At 49.0% G+C, this 22,055-nt stretch overlaps 9 protein-coding genes across 9 annotated transcripts; 7 read left to right on the top strand and 2 right to left on the bottom strand.

Annotated features, from left to right (window-relative positions):
• On the top strand, positions 1-1,651 carry HETIRDRAFT_147162 (putative B mating type protein). The gene is made up of 7 exons (XM_009549977.1): positions 1-227; positions 280-392; positions 447-513; positions 571-585; positions 641-763; positions 817-1,267; positions 1,317-1,651. The coding sequence occupies exons 1-7, from the start codon at positions 17-19 to the stop codon at positions 1,441-1,443; spliced, it is 1,107 nt and encodes a 368-aa protein (XP_009548272.1). The 5' UTR covers positions 1-16; the 3' UTR covers positions 1,444-1,651.
• Positions 1,652-2,130: 479 nt separating this feature from the next.
• On the bottom strand, positions 2,131-4,272 carry cyp61 (cytochrome P450 monooxygenase; the record flags this gene model as incomplete). Its single annotated transcript, XM_009549976.1, has 11 exons — positions 2,131-2,209; positions 2,284-2,538; positions 2,597-2,678; positions 2,732-2,921; positions 2,981-3,006; positions 3,053-3,161; positions 3,219-3,334; positions 3,386-3,534; positions 3,593-3,781; positions 3,912-4,020; positions 4,074-4,272. The coding sequence occupies 11 exons, from the start codon at positions 4,270-4,272 to the stop codon at positions 2,131-2,133; spliced, it is 1,503 nt and encodes a 500-aa protein (XP_009548271.1).
• Positions 4,273-5,514: 1,242 nt separating this feature from the next.
• Positions 5,515-6,845, bottom strand: HETIRDRAFT_459684 (uncharacterized protein; the record flags this gene model as incomplete). The annotated part of the gene is made up of 3 exons (XM_009549975.1): positions 6,344-6,845; positions 5,934-6,293; positions 5,515-5,870 (listed from the first exon to the last, which is right to left on the bottom strand). Coding segments are annotated over exons 1-3 (1,170 nt in total), but the record flags the coding sequence as incomplete, so codon positions are not given.
• A 605-nt stretch (positions 6,846-7,450) lies between these two features.
• HETIRDRAFT_147163 (putative B mating type protein) lies at positions 7,451-9,759 on the top strand. The gene is made up of 5 exons (XM_009549974.1): positions 7,451-7,717; positions 7,775-7,951; positions 8,004-8,141; positions 8,199-8,595; positions 8,662-9,759. Exons 1-5 carry the CDS (start codon positions 7,519-7,521, stop codon positions 9,482-9,484), a joined length of 1,734 nt encoding a protein of 577 aa, XP_009548269.1. The 5' UTR covers positions 7,451-7,518; the 3' UTR covers positions 9,485-9,759.
• A 411-nt stretch (positions 9,760-10,170) lies between these two features.
• HETIRDRAFT_181139 (putative B mating type-like pheromone) lies at positions 10,171-10,935 on the top strand. The gene is made up of 2 exons (XM_009549973.1): positions 10,171-10,378; positions 10,446-10,935. The coding sequence occupies exon 1, from the start codon at positions 10,275-10,277 to the stop codon at positions 10,365-10,367; it is 93 nt and encodes a 30-aa protein (XP_009548268.1). The 5' UTR covers positions 10,171-10,274; the 3' UTR covers positions 10,368-10,378; positions 10,446-10,935.
• On the top strand, positions 10,753-12,683 carry HETIRDRAFT_181123 (putative B mating type protein). Its single transcript, XM_009549972.1, has 6 exons — positions 10,753-10,935; positions 10,994-11,116; positions 11,175-11,354; positions 11,408-11,545; positions 11,597-12,035; positions 12,096-12,683. Exons 1-6 carry the CDS (start codon positions 10,848-10,850, stop codon positions 12,466-12,468), a joined length of 1,341 nt encoding a protein of 446 aa, XP_009548267.1. The 5' UTR covers positions 10,753-10,847; the 3' UTR covers positions 12,469-12,683.
• Positions 12,684-14,190: 1,507 nt separating this feature from the next.
• HETIRDRAFT_181128 (putative B mating type protein) lies at positions 14,191-15,617 on the top strand (the record flags this gene model as incomplete). Its single annotated transcript, XM_009549971.1, has 7 exons — positions 14,191-14,398; positions 14,449-14,561; positions 14,617-14,687; positions 14,745-14,752; positions 14,821-14,943; positions 15,009-15,423; positions 15,476-15,617. The coding sequence occupies 7 exons, from the start codon at positions 14,191-14,193 to the stop codon at positions 15,615-15,617; spliced, it is 1,080 nt and encodes a 359-aa protein (XP_009548266.1).
• Positions 15,618-18,450: 2,833 nt separating this feature from the next.
• Positions 18,451-20,039, top strand: HETIRDRAFT_171777 (putative pheromone receptor; the record flags this gene model as incomplete). The annotated part of the gene is made up of 6 exons (XM_009549970.1): positions 18,451-18,538; positions 18,593-18,715; positions 18,774-18,953; positions 19,001-19,138; positions 19,191-19,626; positions 19,688-20,039. 6 exons carry the CDS (start codon positions 18,451-18,453, stop codon positions 20,037-20,039), a joined length of 1,317 nt encoding a protein of 438 aa, XP_009548265.1.
• Positions 20,040-20,727: 688 nt separating this feature from the next.
• Positions 20,728-22,025, top strand: HETIRDRAFT_103680 (uncharacterized protein; the record flags this gene model as incomplete). The annotated part of the gene is made up of 7 exons (XM_009549969.1): positions 20,728-20,742; positions 20,805-20,878; positions 20,940-21,138; positions 21,178-21,313; positions 21,374-21,511; positions 21,569-21,800; positions 21,839-22,025. The coding sequence occupies 7 exons, from the start codon at positions 20,728-20,730 to the stop codon at positions 22,023-22,025; spliced, it is 981 nt and encodes a 326-aa protein (XP_009548264.1).
• Positions 22,026-22,055: the final 30 nt, after the last annotated feature.

Here is a 22,055-nt window from a genome sequence, read left to right as displayed (position 1 = left end):
CTCTCTGCTCTATCTCATGGCCGACGTTAGTTACCCAACATTCCCCATCTTCGCCTTCATAGGTTTTGTCATCGTCCTCGTACCGCTTCCATGGCATTTGCAAGCATGGAACTCGGGAACTTGTCTGTACATAGTATGGACTGCTATGGCATGCCTCAATCAATTCGTAAACTCTGTTGTATGGCATGGTAATGTCATCAATCACGCTCCAGTTTGGTGCGATATATGTATGTCTCGCCTTTGTTCACTCGTTCGTTTGACTCGTCTGACAGTCTTCAGCTACTCGCCTTATGATCGGGATTGCGGTGGCCATTCCTTCCGCATCGCTATGCATCAATCGCCGCCTGTATAAGATTGCCTCTGTACAGACTGTTTCTATCACTCGAAAAGACGTAGGTTTCAGAAATTCATCTTGTCTTGCGGTCAACTGATACAATCGCTCTTAGAAACAAAAAGCTGTGCTCATTGATATGATCATTGGGGTAGGCATACCAGTGACTCAAATGGTGCTGCGTATGTGTGCTCATCACCTGCTTATCGTAAAATTTGGACTAACCCATCTCGATCTAGAATACATCGTTCAAGGTGATCTTTGACCGCCAGGTGTAGTATTACCAATGAACATGAACATTTTCACCAGGTCATCGTTTTGATATAATCGAAGATATTGGATGCTACCCGGTCACCTACATCACGCCACCGGCATTTGTCCTTGTCTTAGTTTGGCCTCTTGTCATCGGTCTCATATCTGCTATTTTTTGCGGTAGGCACAGTAGCTCGCTATTCAGCTATCATCTCGACTGATCATGCGTCTAGTGCTTACTTTGAAGGCATTTCTCGAACGCCGCGCTCAGTTTAGCGAACTTCTTTTGACCCACTCGTCTTTGACCATGACCCGGTATTTTCGCCTCATGGCATTAGCATCAGCGGACTTGTTGTGCACTGTTCCCTACAGCGCATATGGTATATACCTCAATTTAAGGGACGTTCCCATCAGCCCTTGGAAAGGATGGGCCGATACACATTTCAATTTCTCCAAGGTCGGGCAGATTACTGCAGCTGCGTGGCACACAAATCGCAACGTGGCGGTTGCTCTGGAGCTCAGTCGATGGGTCATTCCCGTCTGTGCCATACTTTTCTTCGGGTTCTTTGGCTTTGCCGATGAAGCGCAGAGAAACTATAGCAGGGTCTTCGCGTTTTGTGTTTCGCGCATCCCTTTCACCACTTCTGTCAAAATCACAACCGCGAAATCAAAAGCAAGACATTAGTAAGTCTTACCGTCCTTGTCTTCCGTATGCGACTAACGATAAAAACAGCTATAGAACATCTGCATCCCGAATGACCGCTTCAGGGACCCTTCCTATCTATGTATCTCGAACATACCAGTCTCGGAAGAATTCTGTCGACTCCTCCATGGAAAACGCAATAGTGCTTTCTCCTTGAGCTGGACGCCGTTTTCATGTTCGGATTCAACTTTTCCTGTTCCTTTTTGATTCTGCTCCACTCTTCATTTTTCCATATCGGTGATCAGATACTGTAGTCATTTTAGCACTCCGATATTGATTTATTTTCAGACAACGCATAGCGTCTTCTACGCTCTTATTTCGCACTACTTCGTGTCCATAATGAATGTTCGCAGTAATTTCCTGTCCCGGAGCGGGGTCATTGGCTAGCCCATTTGCTCAATAAGAGTGCGTCTAAATCTCTCGTGTTATCTATCTCAATTCATCTTTCTTTTCTCTAGATGGTCGCAGAGGTAGATATTTTCATACAAAGTCTTCACCTTATGCCCGTGTGGACATTCCTGAGCTATAAACTTCTTTAACGGCTGACTAGTTGACTGCTCAACATAAATGCATGAATGAAGGATCACCTCTTGTTCGATAAATTCAGACATCATGTCATTGTCTTCGGAGGCCTGCAGCTCCTTGCAGAGCAGACGACCTACTATCACGCGCACAGGCATTGTGTTCACGGTAATGTGCCTAAACTTCATGCTTCAAGGTCTGCATTACACCGTTCAAGACAATACACGACAGATTTATGAGCAGAATCGGCATGTGCGATGTAAATTACCATATACCAAAATGAATAGATGCATAGAAGATGGTATCTCGGACTACTAAAGTATTAGATTGCCGTTGCCTGTATCAAACTTTCTGCGACCTTGGATCTTGGCCTGATATTGCATTTGAAAGGTGCCGGATATCTTTGATGAAGCCTTGTCAGCTTGTATACTCCCAGAACCACCACCCGGATATAGAACGGAAGAAGAGCACTCACGAGACAATACCAGACGTGTACTCATCTTTCGGCTCGATTAGATTGCCATTCTCATCGACTGCCTTTGAGACATCGAAGGTGGCGAGCATACAAGCAATGGCAATCCAGACTGATGCACGAGCCATGAACCGACCCGGGCATATACGGCGACCGAAACCGAACGCTTGCTCGGGGAACTTGACATTGGGGTCCAGGAAGTGCTCAGGTTTGAAGTTCTTGGCATCGGGGAAGACGGATTCATCATGGAGTATCGCCCTTTTGTGATGAGTCAGTCAGGATAGATAGAATGCAGCCATGAGAACAGGATGCGGACCAGCCGTTGCCGATGACTATCGAGCCTCCAGGAATGAAATAGCCATCGTAGATATCGTCAGATACCACTCTGTGGGGAATAGCTGCACGAAGAATTAGGAACCGAGAAAGAAGCAAAAGCCGGTTAATCTCTTACCAAGTGGTACAACAGGCCTCCATCTCAAAACTTCCTTCACCAGAGCACTAACATACGGGAGGGAATCCTCGTCAGAGAAGTCTGGCAAGCGAGCATTGCCAACGACGGCGTCAATCTCGGCTTGGGCTTTCTTCATAGTTTCGGGATAACGAGCCATAGCCAAGAAGAAAGACGAGAGGGCAGAAACAGTCTACATATATACAACTCAGCAGGTTGAAATGTCGTTAAAATATATTTATATTTGCTTACTGTGTCAGCTCCAGCTGTCATAGAATCTGAAGGTGAGTGTTCAGATATCAAATCAGAATGTCGAGTACGAACCAAGGTACATATTCGCCGGCAATTGCTTCGCCAGAAGCTCAGGAGAAATCTTGTTCTCAACTTTGCTGATCATGGAGGAGGTAACGGAAGGTACAGCAGTGCCTTGCATCTATTCCAAAGAAATTCTTTGAGTAGAATATACACGAAAAACATTTTTCATACATACAACAGCTTCTTTTGCGGTTTGATAAGGCGCTTCGACCATTGAGACTCCGTAGTGGATCCATTTTTTTAATTCCGCTTTGAGACGACCACCAGGTAGCCACTCTGGGATACGGATCACTACATGTGTTCAGTCATGGCTGGGTTGCGACAAAATCAATACTAGCTCACATGATGGTGCCATGTCATATAGGCCAGCTCGTGGAGAGCTGCCGATCGCGATAGCTTGAAGCGTCTTTTCCGCAGTATCGATGTACGGGTCATCATGGGACTTGACTTCGATTCCATAAGAGATCCCGATGATGATCTCCCCTGCCATGCTGGGAACCGGTGAGATATCAATCTTGTTTCACGCGCACATGCAGTACCTGAACTCACTGTCTGAGATGTTCTACGAAATCTGCTGGATTGTCTACCAGGCGCCGCAGAAGTTCGTGAGTGGCTTTTATTTCCATTGGCTGATATTGTAGAGTGGCGGCGGGATGGAAATGCCCGTGGAATGCCTTGCGGATGTCTCTCCACTTCTGGCCATAGGGAATAAAACCCAAGACCCAGTCGAGCTTCAGACTGTACTTCCCGTCAGCAAGGTAACCGAACGATTTGAGAGCGCGATAACTTACATGACGTTCAACGCCAACATCCTAGGCCTAGCACACACCTGTCAGGCGGAGTCAAAGACAGTAGGCAGCGCGCGTACCGGTCAGAGTAAAGCGACGATCGCTTCACGAACAGCTCATTGGCCGCCTTCGCAGAATTCAAAATGATGAGATGGGTCCCAAGGACGTCGGTATGGATGACGTCAGACCCTGAGGCCGCGAATCAACATTCAGCCCTCCGGCACGAGCAGATCAGGGCTCACCAAAGTCCTTCGCCCACTTCTCGTAAACGAGCCACTCATTTGACGTCGGCATATCAAAAAAGTTCCCGAGGATGGGAAGCCTCTTTGGGCCCGGCGGGAGGGGAGGATTGGAACTCGTTTTGTTTCTCCAAAGAATCAAAAGGCTAGCAGTGCAGAGGCCAACGGTCGCTGCGACGAGATCAAACGATAGGTCCGTCATGGCTGCTCCTAGGATTAGGAGCGATGGAAGAAAGGTGAAGATAAACCTGTTGCATGTTAGCCGTTGAGGACATATATACCGGTCAGATTCCAGGCACCTGTATGTAAACCGTTTACTCACCGCTAAGCAGATCGATGACAGAATTGCTTCGGCAGTCTTAGAAGACTTCTTTGCATGGCGAAGCCTCAAATTTGGGACCCAGAATACGGTGGCGAACGGCTGTTCATGAAATGAAGTTACCGATAACCTAACACGATGACGATATGCGCTAGAGTGCCTTAGAAGTCACGAGTGGAAGAAGTGTGGAAGAATATGCAGCACTTATGATAGGCTCATTGACGAGACGCCGAAATGTCGTCCGATAAGCAGCGAGACACGAGAAAGCAGCGACCGGTCCACCTACAAAAACTAGCAAAATTCTTCATATGAGTGTGCTAGCAGCTGTCCGCTTGCTTGGCAAGAAAGATAACGACTTGATCAGTACTTGACCCAAGAAAATTTGAGCATAGACCTAAAGTGAGTTCGGCAGGCTCAAAGCTCAATCGGAAGTTTCGAACCCAAGAGGTTATGGCATGATGAAATGCTCCGACGATCAGCTGTTTCGTTGGTAACAGGTTGGTTGATCGATCGTTGCATCCTGACAAATTGCACCTCCCACAAGGCCCTACAACCTCCAATAACACCGTATCAGCTCTGTACTCTGGCGAATTCAGCCTTTTGGACGTACCTGATCACATTGACGAGACTCATAGTCGCCGCCGCTTATGTACAAGTTTATTTGATACCGAAAAGCGTACAAGAGTCACAATAGTGGAATACACGGGGCCTAGAGTACAAGAAGGTGTAATAAGGTGATAAAGTACTGTCGAACCATGGACGGAGGAAAAATCAACGGTGAGATGATGACCGAAAAAGAACATGTCCGCTCGAAGATAAAGAAAGGAGCTTTTAATTGAAGAGGCGTTGCACAGGGGGAGAAATGGCCATGAGAATCCGAACAGAGATGCGATACGGCAGGGCGACTGCATCCGAGACGAGGTCGACTAGGTTGCGAGAAGCGTTGCGAGGGTATCTTTTCCGCACAAACCTCTCATCACGCTTCCGAGCAGGCACGTCATCCTCATCCGACTCGCTCCCGGATTGCGCAGCTCCTTCTCCTTCAGACACATCCTCGAGGATCGTCTCTAGCCGAGGAGGTGATTGCATGTGATGGAGGGATGGCTTTCCGTTTATAGGAGCAGTAAGGTGACGCGTACGGGTGGACGGGCTGACTGAGTCGTACGCATAATTCAAAGTGAGGACGGACCATAAGACATATATCCATTGAATGAGCACAGAAGAAAGATAAGAGGGCGGATGGCCATGGGAAAGTGAAGGTGGTGTGTGTCCAAGAAGGACCAAACGCAGGTGTGTCGTATCCGTCCGTTTGTCACCGGCAGTCTTCATGGCCTTTTCCAAGGCTACTAGTCGTGCCTCGTACGCAGTACGCGTAGACTCTGCCTTCCTTTCGCGTTTCTTGACTGCGTGTTCAACATCTTCCAGTGCCGCGCTCAACTCCTCGTACGCTTCTTCGACACGTACGCGAGCCGCCATCCCACCTTTGACAATGGCAAGTTCTTCTTCAAGCCTCTCGACCTGAGCCAAAACAGCCTGCAACTTACTATCTGCGATCAGCTGTGCGTCCGGCGATGGGTAATGAATAGTATCGTGCAACGCGCCGGTACGGTCGCGGAGGCGAGCGATAAGGTGCGACCATGGGCGTATTCCGGTGGCGAGGACAAAGAGAGTGGTACTAAACCATGAAATGGCGTCGGTGCCGCTGAGGGTGCTCAAAACATAGCGGAGTAGATGAGCGCCAAGGAAAGGTGCAACAATGGACAGGAGAAGATAGGTAAGTTCGTGTTTACGCAGTTCGGATGAAGCTAATCTTGCGAGATCCTCCATGGAGGACTGGGGGCTATAGGGTGAAATGGATGGATGGGGGCGCCGTGCGCGGGCAGAGTGATAGAGTTCCCATGGAACTGAACATTCATGTCACGGAGGGAATGGACAATGTAGAAGAGTAACATACCTTGGATGACTTGATGAAGGTAGACAATCAAGAGGAGAATTAGGAACAAGTTTTTCAAGTGATCGTTTCCTGTCAGCCAGTTCCCGACCGGCGCGACGAGCGCTACGACGACAGACAGGTCCAGATCTGTCCATGAAGAAGTCGAAGGGGGGCGAGTCGGCACAGTTTCAGCGAGCATCGGGGCCGGTCCAGATTGACTGCTGCGTCTAACTTTTGGAGATGGCGAAGGCCGTTTCTCCAGGTCAGGGCTATCGCTATCATCGCCGCTCATCGAGCTGAATAGTTCTCCTTCGTCGGAGGACGAGGAATACGGATGAGGGCTGTCCGCACACTTGAGATTCAGTTTCGAAGGTAAATGCTCTGCCGTTCCAACCGACGTATGGAAGATTACAGAACTAGATTCGTTCGCTGTTTGTTGTTCCCGTATGGCCGACCTATTTTTTGTTATAGACATATGGAATCGCCACAAGCATTCCAGAGAGGCTTAAGACGAGGTCGTGATGTGTGCAGAGAGTGTGAGGTTGTGTTGGGAGGCTTTTTCTGGTGGCGAGCATGCGCATGCACTGTGTTCTGTTTGCCACGTGCGTAGTGTGGGAAATATCTACTGGGCTTAGCAGGCGAGGCAGGCCGTCACTGAGTTGCGACATCTTTTTTCTCTCAAACCACCAGGACTTCATCGACCTCAGTGGTCATATCGCATACGTACAAAATAGCGCCGAGCACGGTAATATCTGACTTGACTAGAGCGAGCTGGATTGACCGGCACCTGACGCTCGTGCTTCTTTACATTCAAGATGCCAACTTTGGTCATTCGTTTGTTCACCCTCAAACACTAGCCATAAATCCAGCCACGACAGCTCTGCTGATTCACACATCATAACCCGCGTGGCTTTCTATTTCGTTAACGGCCATGTCTTCTGGTATGGCCCTTGTGTTTAAAATGGGAAGCTCTCTTGTTGCTGAGATGTTGCTGTGCGATGGAGGCGTGGCGGCGAGGGCTCCACTCCCTCTAAAATGCAGGCATTCGCTAGATCCTGAGAGTTTCAAGTATCTGTGACACCTTTCTCACCTTTCTCACCTCTCTCCCTCTCTCCCTCCCTCCCTCCAGTTCTGCAGACTTAAGTTAGACCTCTGCATTCCGTGCTCGAGGCCTGAATTCTGTTCAGCTGCCCGCCATGCGCACTGAGCTATCAGCGTTCTCCTTCTTGTCTATATTTTTCCTCCTTCTAATTTCACCCAGTCAATGGAAATCTGCCAGCGTTCCGAATATCTTGACTATTGCTTGGTTGCTTGTCTGTAACATCATCCATGCAGTCAACTCTTCGATTTGGGCGGGCAATGTATTCGTCCACGTCCCAATTTGGTGCGATATAGGTCAGTGCTGATGCTTTGAAGCGGATTGTCATGAATCCTGAATTTTGCTTCTTCTAGCAACAAAGGTTCTATTAGGCGTGATGATTGCCGTACCAGGCGCCTTTCTCTGTCTTTGCCGTCGCCTGGAGAGAATCTCCTCCAGAGACGAGACCCGACTTAAAGGGAATAAGCAACACACAAGGGTTTTTGAAGCATTCTTGTGTCTCTTTTTGCCCGTCGTCTACATGGCTCTGCGTACGTTTCGCTATCATGATCGTTCTCTTCGTATCTCTAACAGTGCTCGCAGATGTAATTGTACAGGATCACAGATTTGACATTGTTGAGGACTTCGGCTGCCAACCCGCAACCTTTATGTCACTCCCTGCGTTGATCATCGTTTGGCTCCCTCCCTTAGTAATCTCCGTCGTCGCATTACTTTACTGCGGTATGTTTCCTCGCCAATCGTGAAAGCAATTTGCATAGTGACAGCTGTTTTCTTCAGTGTCTGCGTCAATAAACGTTGCCAAAAGTCGTTACAACTCTTGGCCTCTTTTCCCTTCAGCACCTGAGATGTCATTGTCCTTGTTCGTTCGTCGAGTCGTCTTTGGGGTCACAGGGATGACATATACGGTGGTCGTGTATGTCTTCATCTCGTCCACAGTAACTCTCAGTGCTTGGTCGTCAATCTCCGACGTTCATGCACAGTTCTCGAAGATCGAGATCTTGCCTCTTGGGTCGGCCGCAGGCACACAGAATGAGCTAATCTGGTGGGCTATACCGCTTTGGACTATACTCATATGCATTACCTTCGCGTTTGAAGAAGAGATGGCACAGAATTATCGCTCTCTGATTAACTGGAGTTTCCGGCGCATTGTCGGAAGAGATATCCTTTCTGTAAGGTGAGCGTCTAACGTACTGGTTGCCATCCATATGCGTGTACGATGTTCATCGAATCCTGGTTTCAGATCGAAATATGACGACATGATTACTACCACGTCCACAACACCCATTCACTTGCTGAAGTCAGGTTGGGACGACACGCTCAATACAAAATCTTCCATATTTACCCTCAAGCAGAAGCGTAGCGTCTTCGCGCAAAATACGTCTGCTTTGACTCTCTCAACGCTGAGTCCTCCAGCGTCTCCGGAAGCGGATGCTTCATTCACACAGTCCACTCTTACATACCTCGAATCAGATACTGCGCGTCAACTTTGTCTCCCGTCCCCGCCTCCGACCTCCCAGTCACAGATCCACTCATCGTCCACTTCATCACCAATTGACACGCAGGATCGTGTCATCATACCGCCTTCTCATTCAACTGAAGCCCCGATACCTACCTCACCCTCCGAGTCTATGCTTTCCTCTGCTGCGTGGCCCGAACCGCCCAGAACTATTCCTTCGCCCCAACGCATAGCCCCATCATCCGCTGACACCCGTGCCAACGCCTCCTCTGTTGCAGGCCCCGCCTCAGCATTCTCACATCCTTACGCATATGCGACACCCTCGAGCCCCACGCGCTCTGCCTCATCTGCGCTCAGCGCAATGTCGTCTGGACGCCTTGACTTGTTTGGCTACCCACTTCTTCCCATAGCCCGCCCTGCTCACCAGATGCGTGACATCCCCTTGAATGTTGCCGGTCCGAGCATGATGCCTATTCCGAATCCAAACCCTCTGCCGCGACGATATGCAAGCGTACCGCGCTCGACCAGAGAGCATCAGCATCGTTCTTCGAAGAAGGCTAGGAAATTAGCGGGAATCCATATGACTGTGGTGAAGGAAACGGTCTGAGTATCTCAAAGGTTTGAATATTAAGAGAAATTGGCGATCGATTCGCTCCTGAAACGGGATTATAATGCTCTATGATGCCTCGCTATTTATGCAGATTTATGCCTTTCACTAATCGTCTTCTGCGTATGAGTATACTTCACGTTATCAATGTCCTTTCTCATCCCAGTGTATCGTTCTACATCTCTACTTCATTGGTTTTCATCCTGACAACTTCTGTATTTATTCCATCTCCGAATGTATCATATGCTTGCCTCGAGATATATTTTCTGTCACTTAGGTTGGGGTCTCTGCGTCAGTCTGCACGGAGGTGTTTGTAACTCCGCAGCAACCTCACTAGACCACGTGTAATTTCGCAGCTCTTGCGAACATCGAAAGACTCTTCTCCTTGAACGTTCAACGTTGAACACTCCATAGCAGGCTCCTTCCCTCGAAGCCGGTATCTTCAATATTCACAGCCTCATTCTATGCACGGAGTAGCTATCAAGGGACTCGAGCTCGCTCAGCATGTCTCGAAACTGCATCTGGGCCGCACCGGAGGCGAGCTTGGAGGATCGTACGGAACGCAGCTCCGGACGTTCAGAACCTAGGTTTTGAACATATCCCAGTTTGGGTATAACGACGGAACGCAGCTCCGGACGTTCAGAACCTAGGTTTTGAACATATCCCAGTTTAGGTATAACGGATATGCTTATTTGGTCAATCGTCTTATATCGACACTCTCTATGTCGGAGCCTCCTCTGCAGGTTACTAAATAGTCGCTCGAGGAATAAGGCTGTCGGACGACGGGCCAATGCACCGAGTCCTTCCGGTGAGAAAACGATCGTGTCCGTCCCTTTGCGCCGATATATCTGATAGGCTCGAGGCGCTCTGTATCCTGTTCTAGCATATAGAAAGGTCCGTCACCACACCTTGTTCTATTCATTTCGTGACGCATTGATATAGACTGTGCGTGGGTACATAGCCACATTTGCTGGAGGACACCCGATACGTCGTAATCAGGATACATCATCAACCACACGAATCTCGGCGAGACCACTTCGCCACCTTGTCCTTCTATTTCTGTCCCAAAAGGATGACCCACATTTGGTAGCGGCCGAATGATCACGGCGACTCTTTTGGAAGCCTCCTGATGAATTTTTTGAGTTCCCATGCCTGACCGCGTTACCCATCATAAGGATACCCATTTGTGTTTCCTCGAGTACAAGGCGGTTCGCCAACATCATCATACATAAGATGAGGGCGTAAGTATCAAGGCTATCGACCGCATACTTTTCTGCAGCTCAGGGCCATCGCGGCAGATCTTCGTTCTGCATGCCCCTTTAACCTTTAGCTTTCAACACATCCTTGTGATCTCCTAGACCATATGGCGGCGCCTCCAAACCAACTGTTTTCAGCTTTTGCCTTCATCGGCTTTGTTATGTGCAGTGTGCCATTTTACTGGCATCTTGAAGGCGAGTCGGACTCAGGCTTGACATTGTGTAGAGGCGAAGCAAACTGACCCGACCATAGCTTGGAATACTGGTACCTGCTTGTACATGGCGTGGACCGGGCTAGCATGTTTAAACCAATTCATCAATTCTATCGTCTGGAACCACAATGCGATCAATTGGGCACCAGTTTGGTGTGATATCTGTGAGAATCTGTACACGCCCCATGTGTCACGATCCTACTGACAACGACTCACATCAAGCCACTCGTTTCATGATCGGTACCACCGTCGCCATTCCTGCTGCGTCTCTTTGCATCAATCGTCGCCTATACAACATTGCATCTATTAAAGCTGTGACTATCAGCAGAAAGGAGAAACAGCACGGTATCATGATAGATCTAGCCATTGGGCTCGGGATTCCGATCCTTGAAATGATTTTACGTGAGTATGTAGCAATTATGAAGCTACTGTCTTTAACATCACCGCCATTCCAGAATGCATCGTGCAGGGTCATCGTTTCGATATTCTCGAGGACGTTGGCTGCTTCCCTGCAACCTACAACACCCCACCGGCTTATGCATTGACGCTTGCATGGCCCGTTGCTATTGGAGCTGTGTCATTGGTATATTGTGGTGAGTTATGATGCAATGCTGTCTGTGTGGTGTGGACTGATGTGAGTATAGTTCTAAGTATCCGACAGTTCTGGATACGGAAGCAGCAATTCAATGACATCGTCTCATCCAATCGCAACCTCAATCAGAGTCGCTACCTCCGTCTCATCGCCTTGGCCGGCATCGAATTGCTTGGAACTATACCCCTCGGCTCATACTCGCTTTATCTCAACACCACAAATAATTCGATACACCCTTGGATCAGTTGGGCTGATACCCATTTTGATTTCTCACATGTCGGCCAAATACCTTCTGTGATCTGGCGTGCGGATAGCCAGGTAGAGGCATCAGTCGAACTCAGTCGCTGGTTGATTGTACTTTGCGCTTTCATCTTCTTCGCTTTTTTCGGGTTTGCGCAAGAGGCGCGCAGACATTACAGCCTCGTCTACACACACGTTTCCTCTCGCCTTGGCTACTCGACTGTTACCACGGGTTCCACCAACTTCACCGGGTAAGTTATTCTCCCTTTTCGACTCACCCATTTCTCCTAATACATCTTTCCCTTGCGTAGCTCCAACTCATGGAAGCTCCCTACCATGTCGTCTAGCGGGGGTGGATACAATCTCCCTATCTTCATCAACTCTAGAAAAGCCTCCTCCGATACACTCTCTACTTCCATCTTTATCGATGCTCTCCCGCATGATACAGATTTCAAGCGCGGTCCTCGAAATGATCTACCTCCGCCATCGTTCGATTTACGCAAGTCCTTACCATCGACGCCTGATTCTCCTGTGTCAGAACACGAGTTCACGCAGCCACGGCCTGACTCGCCAGCGTTGGACCCAATGGCATTGCCACCGCGTGCGCTGGAAATATGGACAGCACCTCGTCATGCTCCCGATGCGCCTATACCTGCTCGCCCAGGATCAACATTCACCATTTGAAGCTATATAGTTTTGAGTTTCGTAATTCGACTACTCTCCATGACGAAGTCCGTCTGGGTGTTGTTCCTTCGCTCTATGCTTCGTGGTCTTTATTCAAACAGACTTGGTGTAGCCTTAGTACAGTGTTGTTTTCTATATCTATATCTATATATCAGACGATGTTTCGTTCGTCCTAGCTACGACGCTACGTGCATCATTCATTCTCGTTGATCCCATCGTCATGGACGTGTTCAGACTAAATTTCATGCATCATATTATAGCGTGAGTTTGTTCGAAGGCTACGTATTCTCCGTGGCAGGTAATTCCAAGTACAGCAATTTATCCGAAGGAATCTGAGGCAGCTGTGAGCAAACAGGTACGCGACAGTTACGCGACCCTTTCGGTTTGGAACGTGGGAACTTGGGCCTCGATCAGTCAACCTGTTGGTGCGCCTCCGAAGACAGGACCCCCGAAAATATGTTGGGAGGCCGGGTGGCCGATCCGGCAAAATTTTGAGATTTTTGAGCCCTAGGCCTGATCCAGTCCGAGAAAAAATGGCCCTCCATGGTGCCGAGGCCTGACCCATGTATCCTGCAAAAAGTCATATCCAGATGGTATGCCTGATCAACATCCGGCAATTTATGGTGGGTGTAGTGGTCGATGGTTGGCGGTTAGGTGTGGAAACTGAGTTGGCACGAGCCCTCGGGTTCGAATCTTATAGAGTCCTTTTTTTAATCTAAATTCAACTTGTTCAAGCTACATAAGCTGCCAGCGCAGACTAACGGTTTTCAAATAACGTTCAGCAATCACAATGTCAGACATCCTTTCCAATTTATTCTCGTCTAATAAAATATACCACGGCCATTGTTGCAGCTGTGAAGCGACTACAAGGGTTACGATGGCGCGGCGCAGGGGGCAAGGAGAATAATGGTACACTGGTGGCGCGGGGGATGATGGTGACGGCTCTGTGATTGTTTGGGGTGGGTTTTCTCATCTGTGGTGTTCTGTATGTTGTATTGTGCTGTCTAGTAGTGTCTACTACGCATTCTGACCATTGTAAGGCTCGAAAAAGGCCTGAATTTAGCAATCCGGCAATTTTTGGGCACCTGGAAGGCCTGATCTGGCGAGTCCGGCGAAAATTTGACTTTTTGAGGCCTGATCTGGCAATCCGAGCATTTTTTTGCGAATCTTACACATGCCTGAACTTATCTAGCAAGATTTGGCTTGATTTTTGGGGTTTTGCGTCCGAGCAATTTTGCCGACTTTTGACAAATTTCCACCCGGCCTCCCAACATATTTTCGGGGGTCCTCCGAAGACTTCCAGTTCATCTTTTAGCAACTGGCAGGTTCCTGGTGACAGGAGGTCAGAGATGTGATAGAGGTCTACACGCGCCGCAGAATGCTAAAGATTGCTGACTACCTTGCTTCAAACAGGCAGAGATATCGTTCACTAATAGTGTTGAGCGAAGGCCACAAATCTGCCTCTATGGTTGCCCAATCAAAGACTGGGTTACCCGTCAGTCTGTACAGCTATTTTTGTGAAACTGAAGGACCATTTTGACATATAATAACTCCTTTACCTCAGTTTGTGATCGCCGACGACAGCGGCGCCGAAGAATGCCACAAGCCGCATCCTCATATCCAGTAACGTTATGATTGTGGAATATAAAGAGTCTACAGACGTCGACTATTTCGCTCCATCGCTTCACCCTCTTTGAATTCGTCTCATCATCTGCAGTAGGTATGGATCCAGGATTTCCTGCGTTTCCCATCATCCTCATACTTGGACTCCTCCTCGTCCTGATCCCTCTACCTTGGCATCTTCGTTCTTGGAACTCAGGCACTTCCTTGTACATGATCTGGATCGCAATTGCGAGCATAAACCAACTCGTTAATTCAATCGTCTGGCACGATAATACTATAGATCATGCACCAATATGGTGCGACATCTGTAAGCTTTCACTGATTGTTCGACGATGCGTTCGTGAATTTTCTCGTTAGCCTCTCACTTGATCATTGGAATATCAGTCGCTATCCCCGCCGCATCGATGTGCATCATGCGACTGATGTACAGCATTACTACTGGAAAGTCTGGTTCGATGAGATCGCAAGACGTGAGTCGGCGATGCCAGGTATCATACCTTTTACTAAAACGGACTTCGATTCCAGAGAAAGCACCATCTGATCATTGATTTAGCCATTGGCATCGGCTTGCCAGTATTGGAAATGATCTTCAGCAAGTCATTGAATTGCACTGTACACCTTTTTGTGCCGCTAATGCCCCACTTTTCGAACAGGCTACATCGCTCAAGGTATGCAACAATCATCTCCTCCTATCAGAAATTTCATTCAGCTGATTCTCTATCTATGCAGGTCACCGCTACAACATCTTTGAGGACATCGGCTGCTTTCCAGCATTGTATTTTTCCCCTGTAGCCTTTGCACTTGTAGCGATTTGGCCTCTTGCAATTAATCTTGTCTCCGCAGTGTACGGTGGTGCGTTGAGAACGCCCTTATCCTTTCGTCTGCCTTCATCTTCTCATTTCCCTTTCAATTTCAAGCTTTGGCCATCAGAGCACTCATGACGCGCCGAAATGCGATCAATAAATTTCTTGCCGAGTCAAACTCGTCACTGTCCATGGGTGTATACTACCGCTCGATGGCCTTAGCATCTACGGAAGTTGTCTTTGCTATTCCTTTCAACATCTACCTTATTTATAACAACACTCGTCACGGTATCCTTCCCTGGAAGGGTTGGGAAGACGCTCACTCGAATTTTTCCCGTGTCCTTCAAATCCCGTCCGTCGAATGGACGTTAGACTACGAGTTCTTTGTGGCGATGGAAGCAACTCGATGGTCGATTCCGATTTGCGCTTTCCTTTTCTTCTTCTTTTTTGGCTTCTCTGGAGAGGCACGACGAATATATCGTCAAGTCTATGAGTTCTGTCTCCGGCGCGTCCCGTTCATTCCCAAAGAGTGAGTAGCATCTACCTCAGTCTGTATCGCCTCTGAAGATACTTACATTCAGAGACAACAACAAGACTACCATGTCTACACTCATCTTCACCCTCCCTACCACCTCATATCCACCGAATCCTGGAGCTGATACTTTTATCCTCAACATCACGAAGGAGAATACTCCAGCTCTCCCTGAGGCGGATCTACCATAAGATGCCAGTTTTCTTCTGTGTAGCTTCCGTGGATTCTATCCCTCACTTTTCATCATGTACCTCGCTATTTTCGTCGCAGTGCACTCCCACAATGTATCATACTGCATATTTGAATGTTCTGTACTTAGCATCGGTTCTCATATTTTCCGGACATTTTACTCGCCGTCTCAATACTATCTATTCAACATGACCAGTGTCCCATACTGAAGACTAACACCGCACATTGCCCCCAAATATCCCCAGGGGATATTCGGGGTATATTAGCAATATACCTGGAATATACCTGGAATATACTCGTCAGGGAATATCCCTCAAATATCCCCCAGTCAATCCCAACTGGGAGATGACTCATCCATTTCGACGGTCACCTGATGAGTGCGCGTCGTCGGACAGCGTCGAGATTTCTCTTAAGTGCTCCCTTCGTCTTACTCTCTAGGAGCCTCCAGTGTGCACATATTTTGGTGAGTCTTTCTCCCACTGAAACATGTTTCCATATGCTCTATAGTTCCGGTTTTCTCATATAATGAGATCTAATGCCTGAAAATGCGGGATCAGAGCGCATATATGCGTCCATTTAGGGCGGGCCGGGGTGGGACTGAAGGAGATTGCAAGCACAGCCTACGACGTGTGTGTGGCAAGAATTGTCAGAACGGTGGGTATTGCGAGTGTGAGCGTGAACGTTGGATGGATGAGATCAAGGGTAAGCACAGGCTGAGCTTGGTGGCGTTGGCGTGGGTGCTAGCATCTGTGTTTCTCATGCGCATGGTGGCTCGGATTAGCCTCAGAGTCTGCGGTGCGCACGCAAGTGCCAATGTTGTCGGGGCAGCAGCAGCAACATCAGTGAGGCCAGTGTTCATCTGGGCTCTCCGTGTCACAATGCTAACCCCCCGCACGGCAGTACTGACCCCCGCACTACACCGTATTCTTTCCATTCCCCTCGCTCCCTGCACTCGCCAACCTTATCAAGCTGCAACCCTTCCTGGTGACCTTGTCTCTTCCCGCACTGATCTTCTCAGCCTTGACACGCATGCTCACCCCGCTCCTCCGCAGGATGCGCCTCTACGTTGCCGGCACCGATGCACTCGCCAGCGGCTGCGTTTGTGCGCGTGGCGTGCTACCAGATGTGCTCGTGTTCGACAGCGCGGTGCCGCAGCCCGACGCACCCCCCAAAATGTACTCCTCGAATTCGAGGCCACGCGCGGACGCACCGCTCCCGCCACCGCAATAGATTCTTGCGTCAAGGTGCTGGTCGTCCCATCCCTGATGCGCGCCGTGGCTGCTTGCGTATGCGGGGGAACATCTAGCCGGGATTCGCACCTCTCGCCTCTTCAAGTATATTTTGTAGATCTTTCAAGCCTTAGAATTGTCGTGTAGCCTTCAATAGCATGTATTAGTTTTATGATTTGTTAATATATTTATTTCTCTATCTATGGAGCGCATATAAAGTGATTGGAATGATATCGAGCTCGAATAAACCCACAATATACTGTGAATATACTCAGTACCCAGGTATATTCACGGTATATTCAAGACATTACCTTGAATCGACCGTGAATATCCCCGGAGGGGAGGTGGGTATATTCGCGGTTGATTCCGGGTATATTGCTAATATACCACAGATATCCCCTGGGGATTATTAGGGACGATGTGCGGTGTAAGCCATACCAGTCTTGTGTACTGTTGCAAAGCAATTATTAGACTCTAGACTTGGAGTTTTCCCACGTGGTTGCTAGGTAGTGCGGCAAGAGCCGGATACTTATACGAGCACACTACGAGCGCCTCCTGGCCAGCCTCCGACTCCTCACTGTTCGCGCAGCCATTTTCACGCTCTGGAGACATCTGGCTATTGTGTGCTCCATTACAAGTAGCATATCAGGTTTCCGAAATCGCGAAATTATCAATTCGTAGCGAGGTGCTTCAGGGAATGGTGCTACCAGCAAACCTGGCAGTGTATGCTCATCCAGTTCACTCATATTGACAAATTTCTATGCGGGCGCTATGCTATGGGGTCGGCATTACGATTAAGTGTCAGCTTTTTCCGTTATGTCACCGCGGCTTTCTTGCAACTGGCCCCCTCCTCCACCGTGGTACCTCTACGCGGCGCTTCTGCCTTAAGGTCAATTTTGCCTCGCAAATCTCACAGACTCAGCCTTATTCTGAGTAGGTAGTTTGGTATGTTCCCAGTTTGTTCACCTTCTATGCATGCGATCATCGAAGTGTCTTTTCGTTCAATCTGAGCTGTTGCTCCTTCTCCAAATTGTACCTGTCCTTTATCTTCGGTGGTCGATGCGACGCTCCTTCTCCTGTGATTTCGACGATCATGCGCCCTCTCTGAGCCTATATTATGTATTTGCCAGGACCGCAGGTGCCCAAGATCAGGAAGATATCAGGGACCCATGCCTTTTGGAACCTTAGTTATTGCTTCGATGACTATCCTCCCATGCTCATTACTTCTCGTGGTCATCCTGATTCCTCAGAGACGTACTTGGTCAAGGAGGAAATTGGAGCCACCACGTGGAAACTACAAAGGGATGCCACGAACGGGGACAGATTCCAAAAAAGATAGGTTCAAAGACCCGTCCAAATTAGGAAACCACCCACGGACCGACTCGATCATCTTTCTAGCTGGATTGCCGAGTACAAGGGGATTGCCTTTTCTCGAACTCAGCTTGTTGGGCCCATGGATTCCACTCTTAAGCTTTGGTAGATGTCACCGCATCCTCAGCTTGCCGTTTTTCGTCGAGCCTCAGCGGGTGCCTCGAGATTCGTTGAAGCAACCACCCCACCCTGAGCTCTCTCATCGTTTGTTCCGCTGTCTGACTTGATCGCTACCATGGGAGCTCCACCGAACGAGGTCTTTACAGCGTTTGCCTTCGTGGGTTTCGCCATGTGCACTATACCGTTTTATTGGCACCTGGAAGGTGAGTTTCGTGAACCTACAATGTAGTACTTCGTTTTTACCTTGCTTGGGATAGCCTGGAATACAGGAACTTGCTTGTACATGGCTTGGACCGGAGTGGCGTGTCTCAACCAGTTCATTAACTCGATCGTCTGGCATCACAATGCGATTAACTGGGCTCCGGTATGGTGTGATATCTGTAGGTGCTCCAGTTACTTGCATTATCGTTTCAAGCACTCAATGTGATTCGTCGAAAGCGGCCCGAATCATCATCGGCTCCAGTGTCGCTATTCCTGCTGCCTCACTCTGTATCAACCGCCGCCTCTACAAAATCGCGACCATTAAGTCGGTCATGATAACCAAAGCCGAGAAACGTCGCGGTGTCATGATTGATCTCGCCATCGGTGTTGGCATCCCCGTCCTTGATATGATTTTGCGTAAGCATCGACACAATTGATCGTCGTCTATCTCACCTCCTTCGCAGAATATGTCGTTCAGGGTCATCGCTTCAACATCCTCGAGGATGTCGGCTGCTACCCAGCCACGTATAACACACCTCCAGCCTATGCATTAGTTTTTTGTTGGCCGCTGGCAATTGGAGTAGTCTCATTTGTCTATTGCAGTAAGTCCCCTGCTCCTGGTATCGTCATTACGCGATATTTACATGAAAATAGGTCTCACAATCCGGCAATTCTGGAAGCGGAGACGACAATTCAACGACGTCCTTTCCTCTAGTCGCAACCTGAATCAGAGTCGCTATTTCCGTCTGATGGCTTTAGCCGGCATCGAGCTACTAGGAACCATACCTTTGGCGTCGTATTCTATCTATCTCAACGTTACAACCAATCAAATTCAAGAGTGGAAGGGTTGGGCAGACACACACTCAAATTTCTCTCGTGTACAGCAAATTCCTGCCGTTCTATGGCGCCTCAATCGCCAAGAAATGATTTCAGTGGAACTTAGTCGATGGCTCCTGGTCCTCTGTGCTTTTATATTTTTCTTTTTCTTTGGCTTCGCAGACGAGGCGCGCAAGCACTACCGTCTGGCTTATACTTCTCTCGCCAGCCGACTCGGCGTGTCCACCATCTCTAGCTCGACAGTGTCATCAGAGTACGTTTGGCTTTCTGTCCTTCTCTTCTGTCAACGGCTTCTGATAACAATTTCCAATCAGCTTCAGCTCATCGAAATACCCTCGGATGTCCAACCTGCCAGCTTTCACATCCTCCGATCTTTCTCGTATCAAGCGTGAATCTCTTCTTTCGTCCTCGGATAAATTATCAACTTCAATCTCTATTGGCGAGTTTGGTATCATTCAGGAGAAAGCATCTCCATATTCCCCCACAGACTCGACAGCGTCGTCGTCACTTGATTCCCTTGATCGATTTGCGCGGAGGTCGTCTTCTTTCAATCCTCACCATGTCATCGCTCCTTTAGAGCCGTCGCTCGACATCACAGCCGTGTCTCGTTATTCCCCCGAAGCGCCCCCACCACCGCCGCGACGTGCATCAATCGAGACCGTCTGATTTCCTCTACCTCACGGACACCTTCACCTATCCCTTCGATCCAAAATATTGCGATATCTTCCCCGTGGACATCCACCGACGGTCTTCGATATTCTTCCTTGTAATTCTAGAATCATACCCTTTCGTTCCCCCCAGCCTTCCTCCCGACTGCAAGGTCGGATCTGATTGTATTGCTATTTTGTTCAATTATGGATTTCTTCGGGTCCTGTATTTTAGTGTAGCCAATACGTACTAGATCAATGTCTCCCAAGGTAGCTAGCTACTCGTGGAAATCTTTACGGTCGCAAGCCAAACGTTTGCTAGCAAGCTGGGGGCGCTTGGCATGCCTTAGTAGTCGATTGCGTTTGCTACGGTTGAATGTTGAACAACCACCTGACTAGGCTCGGGCTGTTCTTCGTGGCGCAGCGACTCCCATCCCAAGAGCCTTCAGAGCCATCATGCTGCGGTATGGTGCCAAGTTGCTTGGGGGCGTCACCTTTCTTGCTGCTGCGGACTATGCACTTCCTCATATATCACCGCAGACTCGTTTTCTCAAGGACAACAGTCAGCAATGCAATTACTCATTCTCTAGGATTTGTTTCAGCTGTCAAACGTAGACATATATAAGCCTACATGTAGGTTGTTTGAGTCGTCATCTCATTGTCTCTAAAGTCAAGCTAGTTGTGACCTTCTCACAATCACCATCAGCATGTCTCTCGTCGTCGTGCTTGATTTTTCTTGCAATTCATTTGTAACGCTTATATATGCACGAGGTTTGTACTACAGGTCACTGGAGCCTCTGGATTTTTAGCATCCGTCATTATAGACCAACTCCTTGAAGCTGATTACAAGGTCCGGGGGTATGTCACATTGCATCGCTCTGTTTCCGGCCTATGTCTCAATCTACACATCGATACTCAGCACTGTTCGATCGTCTGAAGCCGCCCGTGTGCGAGTCGCGTACGGGTCTTTCGGTGATCAGTTCAATATTGCAGTGGTGGACGATTTGGCCACCTCTGACTTGTCGGATGCGTTTCGGGGTGCTGATGCATTGATTCATGTCGGGTCTCCTATGTCCACGGGGGGTGGGGCCGCTGACATGCTGAAGGCATGTCTACAGGTTGAGCACCGCAACGAGAAATAATTGATGACCTCTTAGGGCGCCATCTCTGGCACTGAGAGGGTCCTCGAATACGCTGCCACGGCTGGCGTGAAGAAGATCGTTGTCACCGCGAGTATAATCTCTTTGGTGAATCCCAAGCTCATCTTCACAGACATCAAAGTCACTGCAAGCGGTACTTGAGTTCATGCCAATTGATTCCGTTGCACAGTTTTGACATACTGTCTGCCATCAGATTGGAATGACCAGACGTTTGAGGATGCTATCAAGCCAGATGCGTCGCCTTTCGAGGTGTATGGTGCATCAAAAAAGCTCGCTGAAGAGGCTGTTTGGAAGTTCGCCGAATCTCATCCCGACATCGATATCGCGACAGGTAGATCCCCATCTCGATACGATTCCGCCATTGTCTGACCGATCGTGGCGTTGGCAGTACACCCGCCTTTCTTGTATGGCCTCCCAGGTCGTGGCCAGGTCATCGATACGCCCGCCGGCAGCACGAACAACGACATCTACAATCTCATCTCCGGACCCAAGGGTCGCCCGCTGCCCGCCCCCGGCCACCCAGCGTTCACCAACGTCGCGGACGCGGCGCGCGCGCACGTCGCTGCTCTGAAGACTCCTCTTTCGGGACAGCCGAAGCGCATTCTTCCCGTTGGAGGGAAGTTTACGTGGAAGCAGGCGGTTGAATACCTCGCTCAAGGCCTGGACTCAAAGAAAAGCTGCCTGTGTTGGATGGCTCGGAGCAGACGGTAGCTGCGGCCGAGTTGGACCCAAGCAGCGCGGCCCTCTTGGTAGGGTTAGACAAGTATATCAGCTGGCAAGAAACGCTGGAGACCACGATCGATGAATTTTTGAGGAGGGAGAAGGAGCTCGGTATAGTGGTGTAACGGAAACGGGGAGTTTTGTGATCGGCTGTA

This window comes from Heterobasidion irregulare (assembly GCF_000320585.1).
Source record: "Heterobasidion irregulare TC 32-1 unplaced genomic scaffold scaffold_07, whole genome shotgun sequence".
NCBI lineage: Eukaryota > Fungi > Basidiomycota > Agaricomycetes > Russulales > Bondarzewiaceae > Heterobasidion > Heterobasidion irregulare.
Note: the sequence above shows the minus strand (reverse complement) of the source record. Positions and strands in the feature narration are given on the sequence as shown.

Excerpts from the sequence above, each read along its gene's own strand:
- HETIRDRAFT_147162 (XM_009549977.1), top strand. The coding sequence starts at position 17 with ATGGCCGACGTTAGTTACCCAACATTCCCCATCTTCGCCTTCATAGGT. Across the intron at positions 393-446 it reads TTTCTATCACTCGAAAAGAC|AAACAAAAAGCTGTGCTCAT; the intron begins GTAGGTTTCAGA and ends AATCGCTCTTAG. Across the intron at positions 764-816 it reads CATATCTGCTATTTTTTGCG|TGCTTACTTTGAAGGCATTT; the intron begins GTAGGCACAGTA and ends TCATGCGTCTAG.
- HETIRDRAFT_147163 (XM_009549974.1), top strand. The coding sequence starts at position 7,519 with ATGCGCACTGAGCTATCAGCGTTCTCCTTCTTGTCTATATTTTTCCTC. Across the intron at positions 7,952-8,003 it reads CGTCGTCTACATGGCTCTGC|ATGTAATTGTACAGGATCAC; the intron begins GTACGTTTCGCT and ends CAGTGCTCGCAG. Across the intron at positions 8,596-8,661 it reads AGAGATATCCTTTCTGTAAG|ATCGAAATATGACGACATGA; the intron begins GTGAGCGTCTAA and ends TCCTGGTTTCAG.
- HETIRDRAFT_181139 (XM_009549973.1), top strand. The coding sequence starts at position 10,275 with ATGCACCGAGTCCTTCCGGTGAGAAAACGATCGTGTCCGTCCCTTTGC.
- HETIRDRAFT_181123 (XM_009549972.1), top strand. The coding sequence starts at position 10,848 with ATGGCGGCGCCTCCAAACCAACTGTTTTCAGCTTTTGCCTTCATCGGC. Across the intron at positions 11,355-11,407 it reads GATCCTTGAAATGATTTTAC|AATGCATCGTGCAGGGTCAT; the intron begins GTGAGTATGTAG and ends CCGCCATTCCAG. Across the intron at positions 12,036-12,095 it reads GGTTCCACCAACTTCACCGG|CTCCAACTCATGGAAGCTCC; the intron begins GTAAGTTATTCT and ends TCCCTTGCGTAG.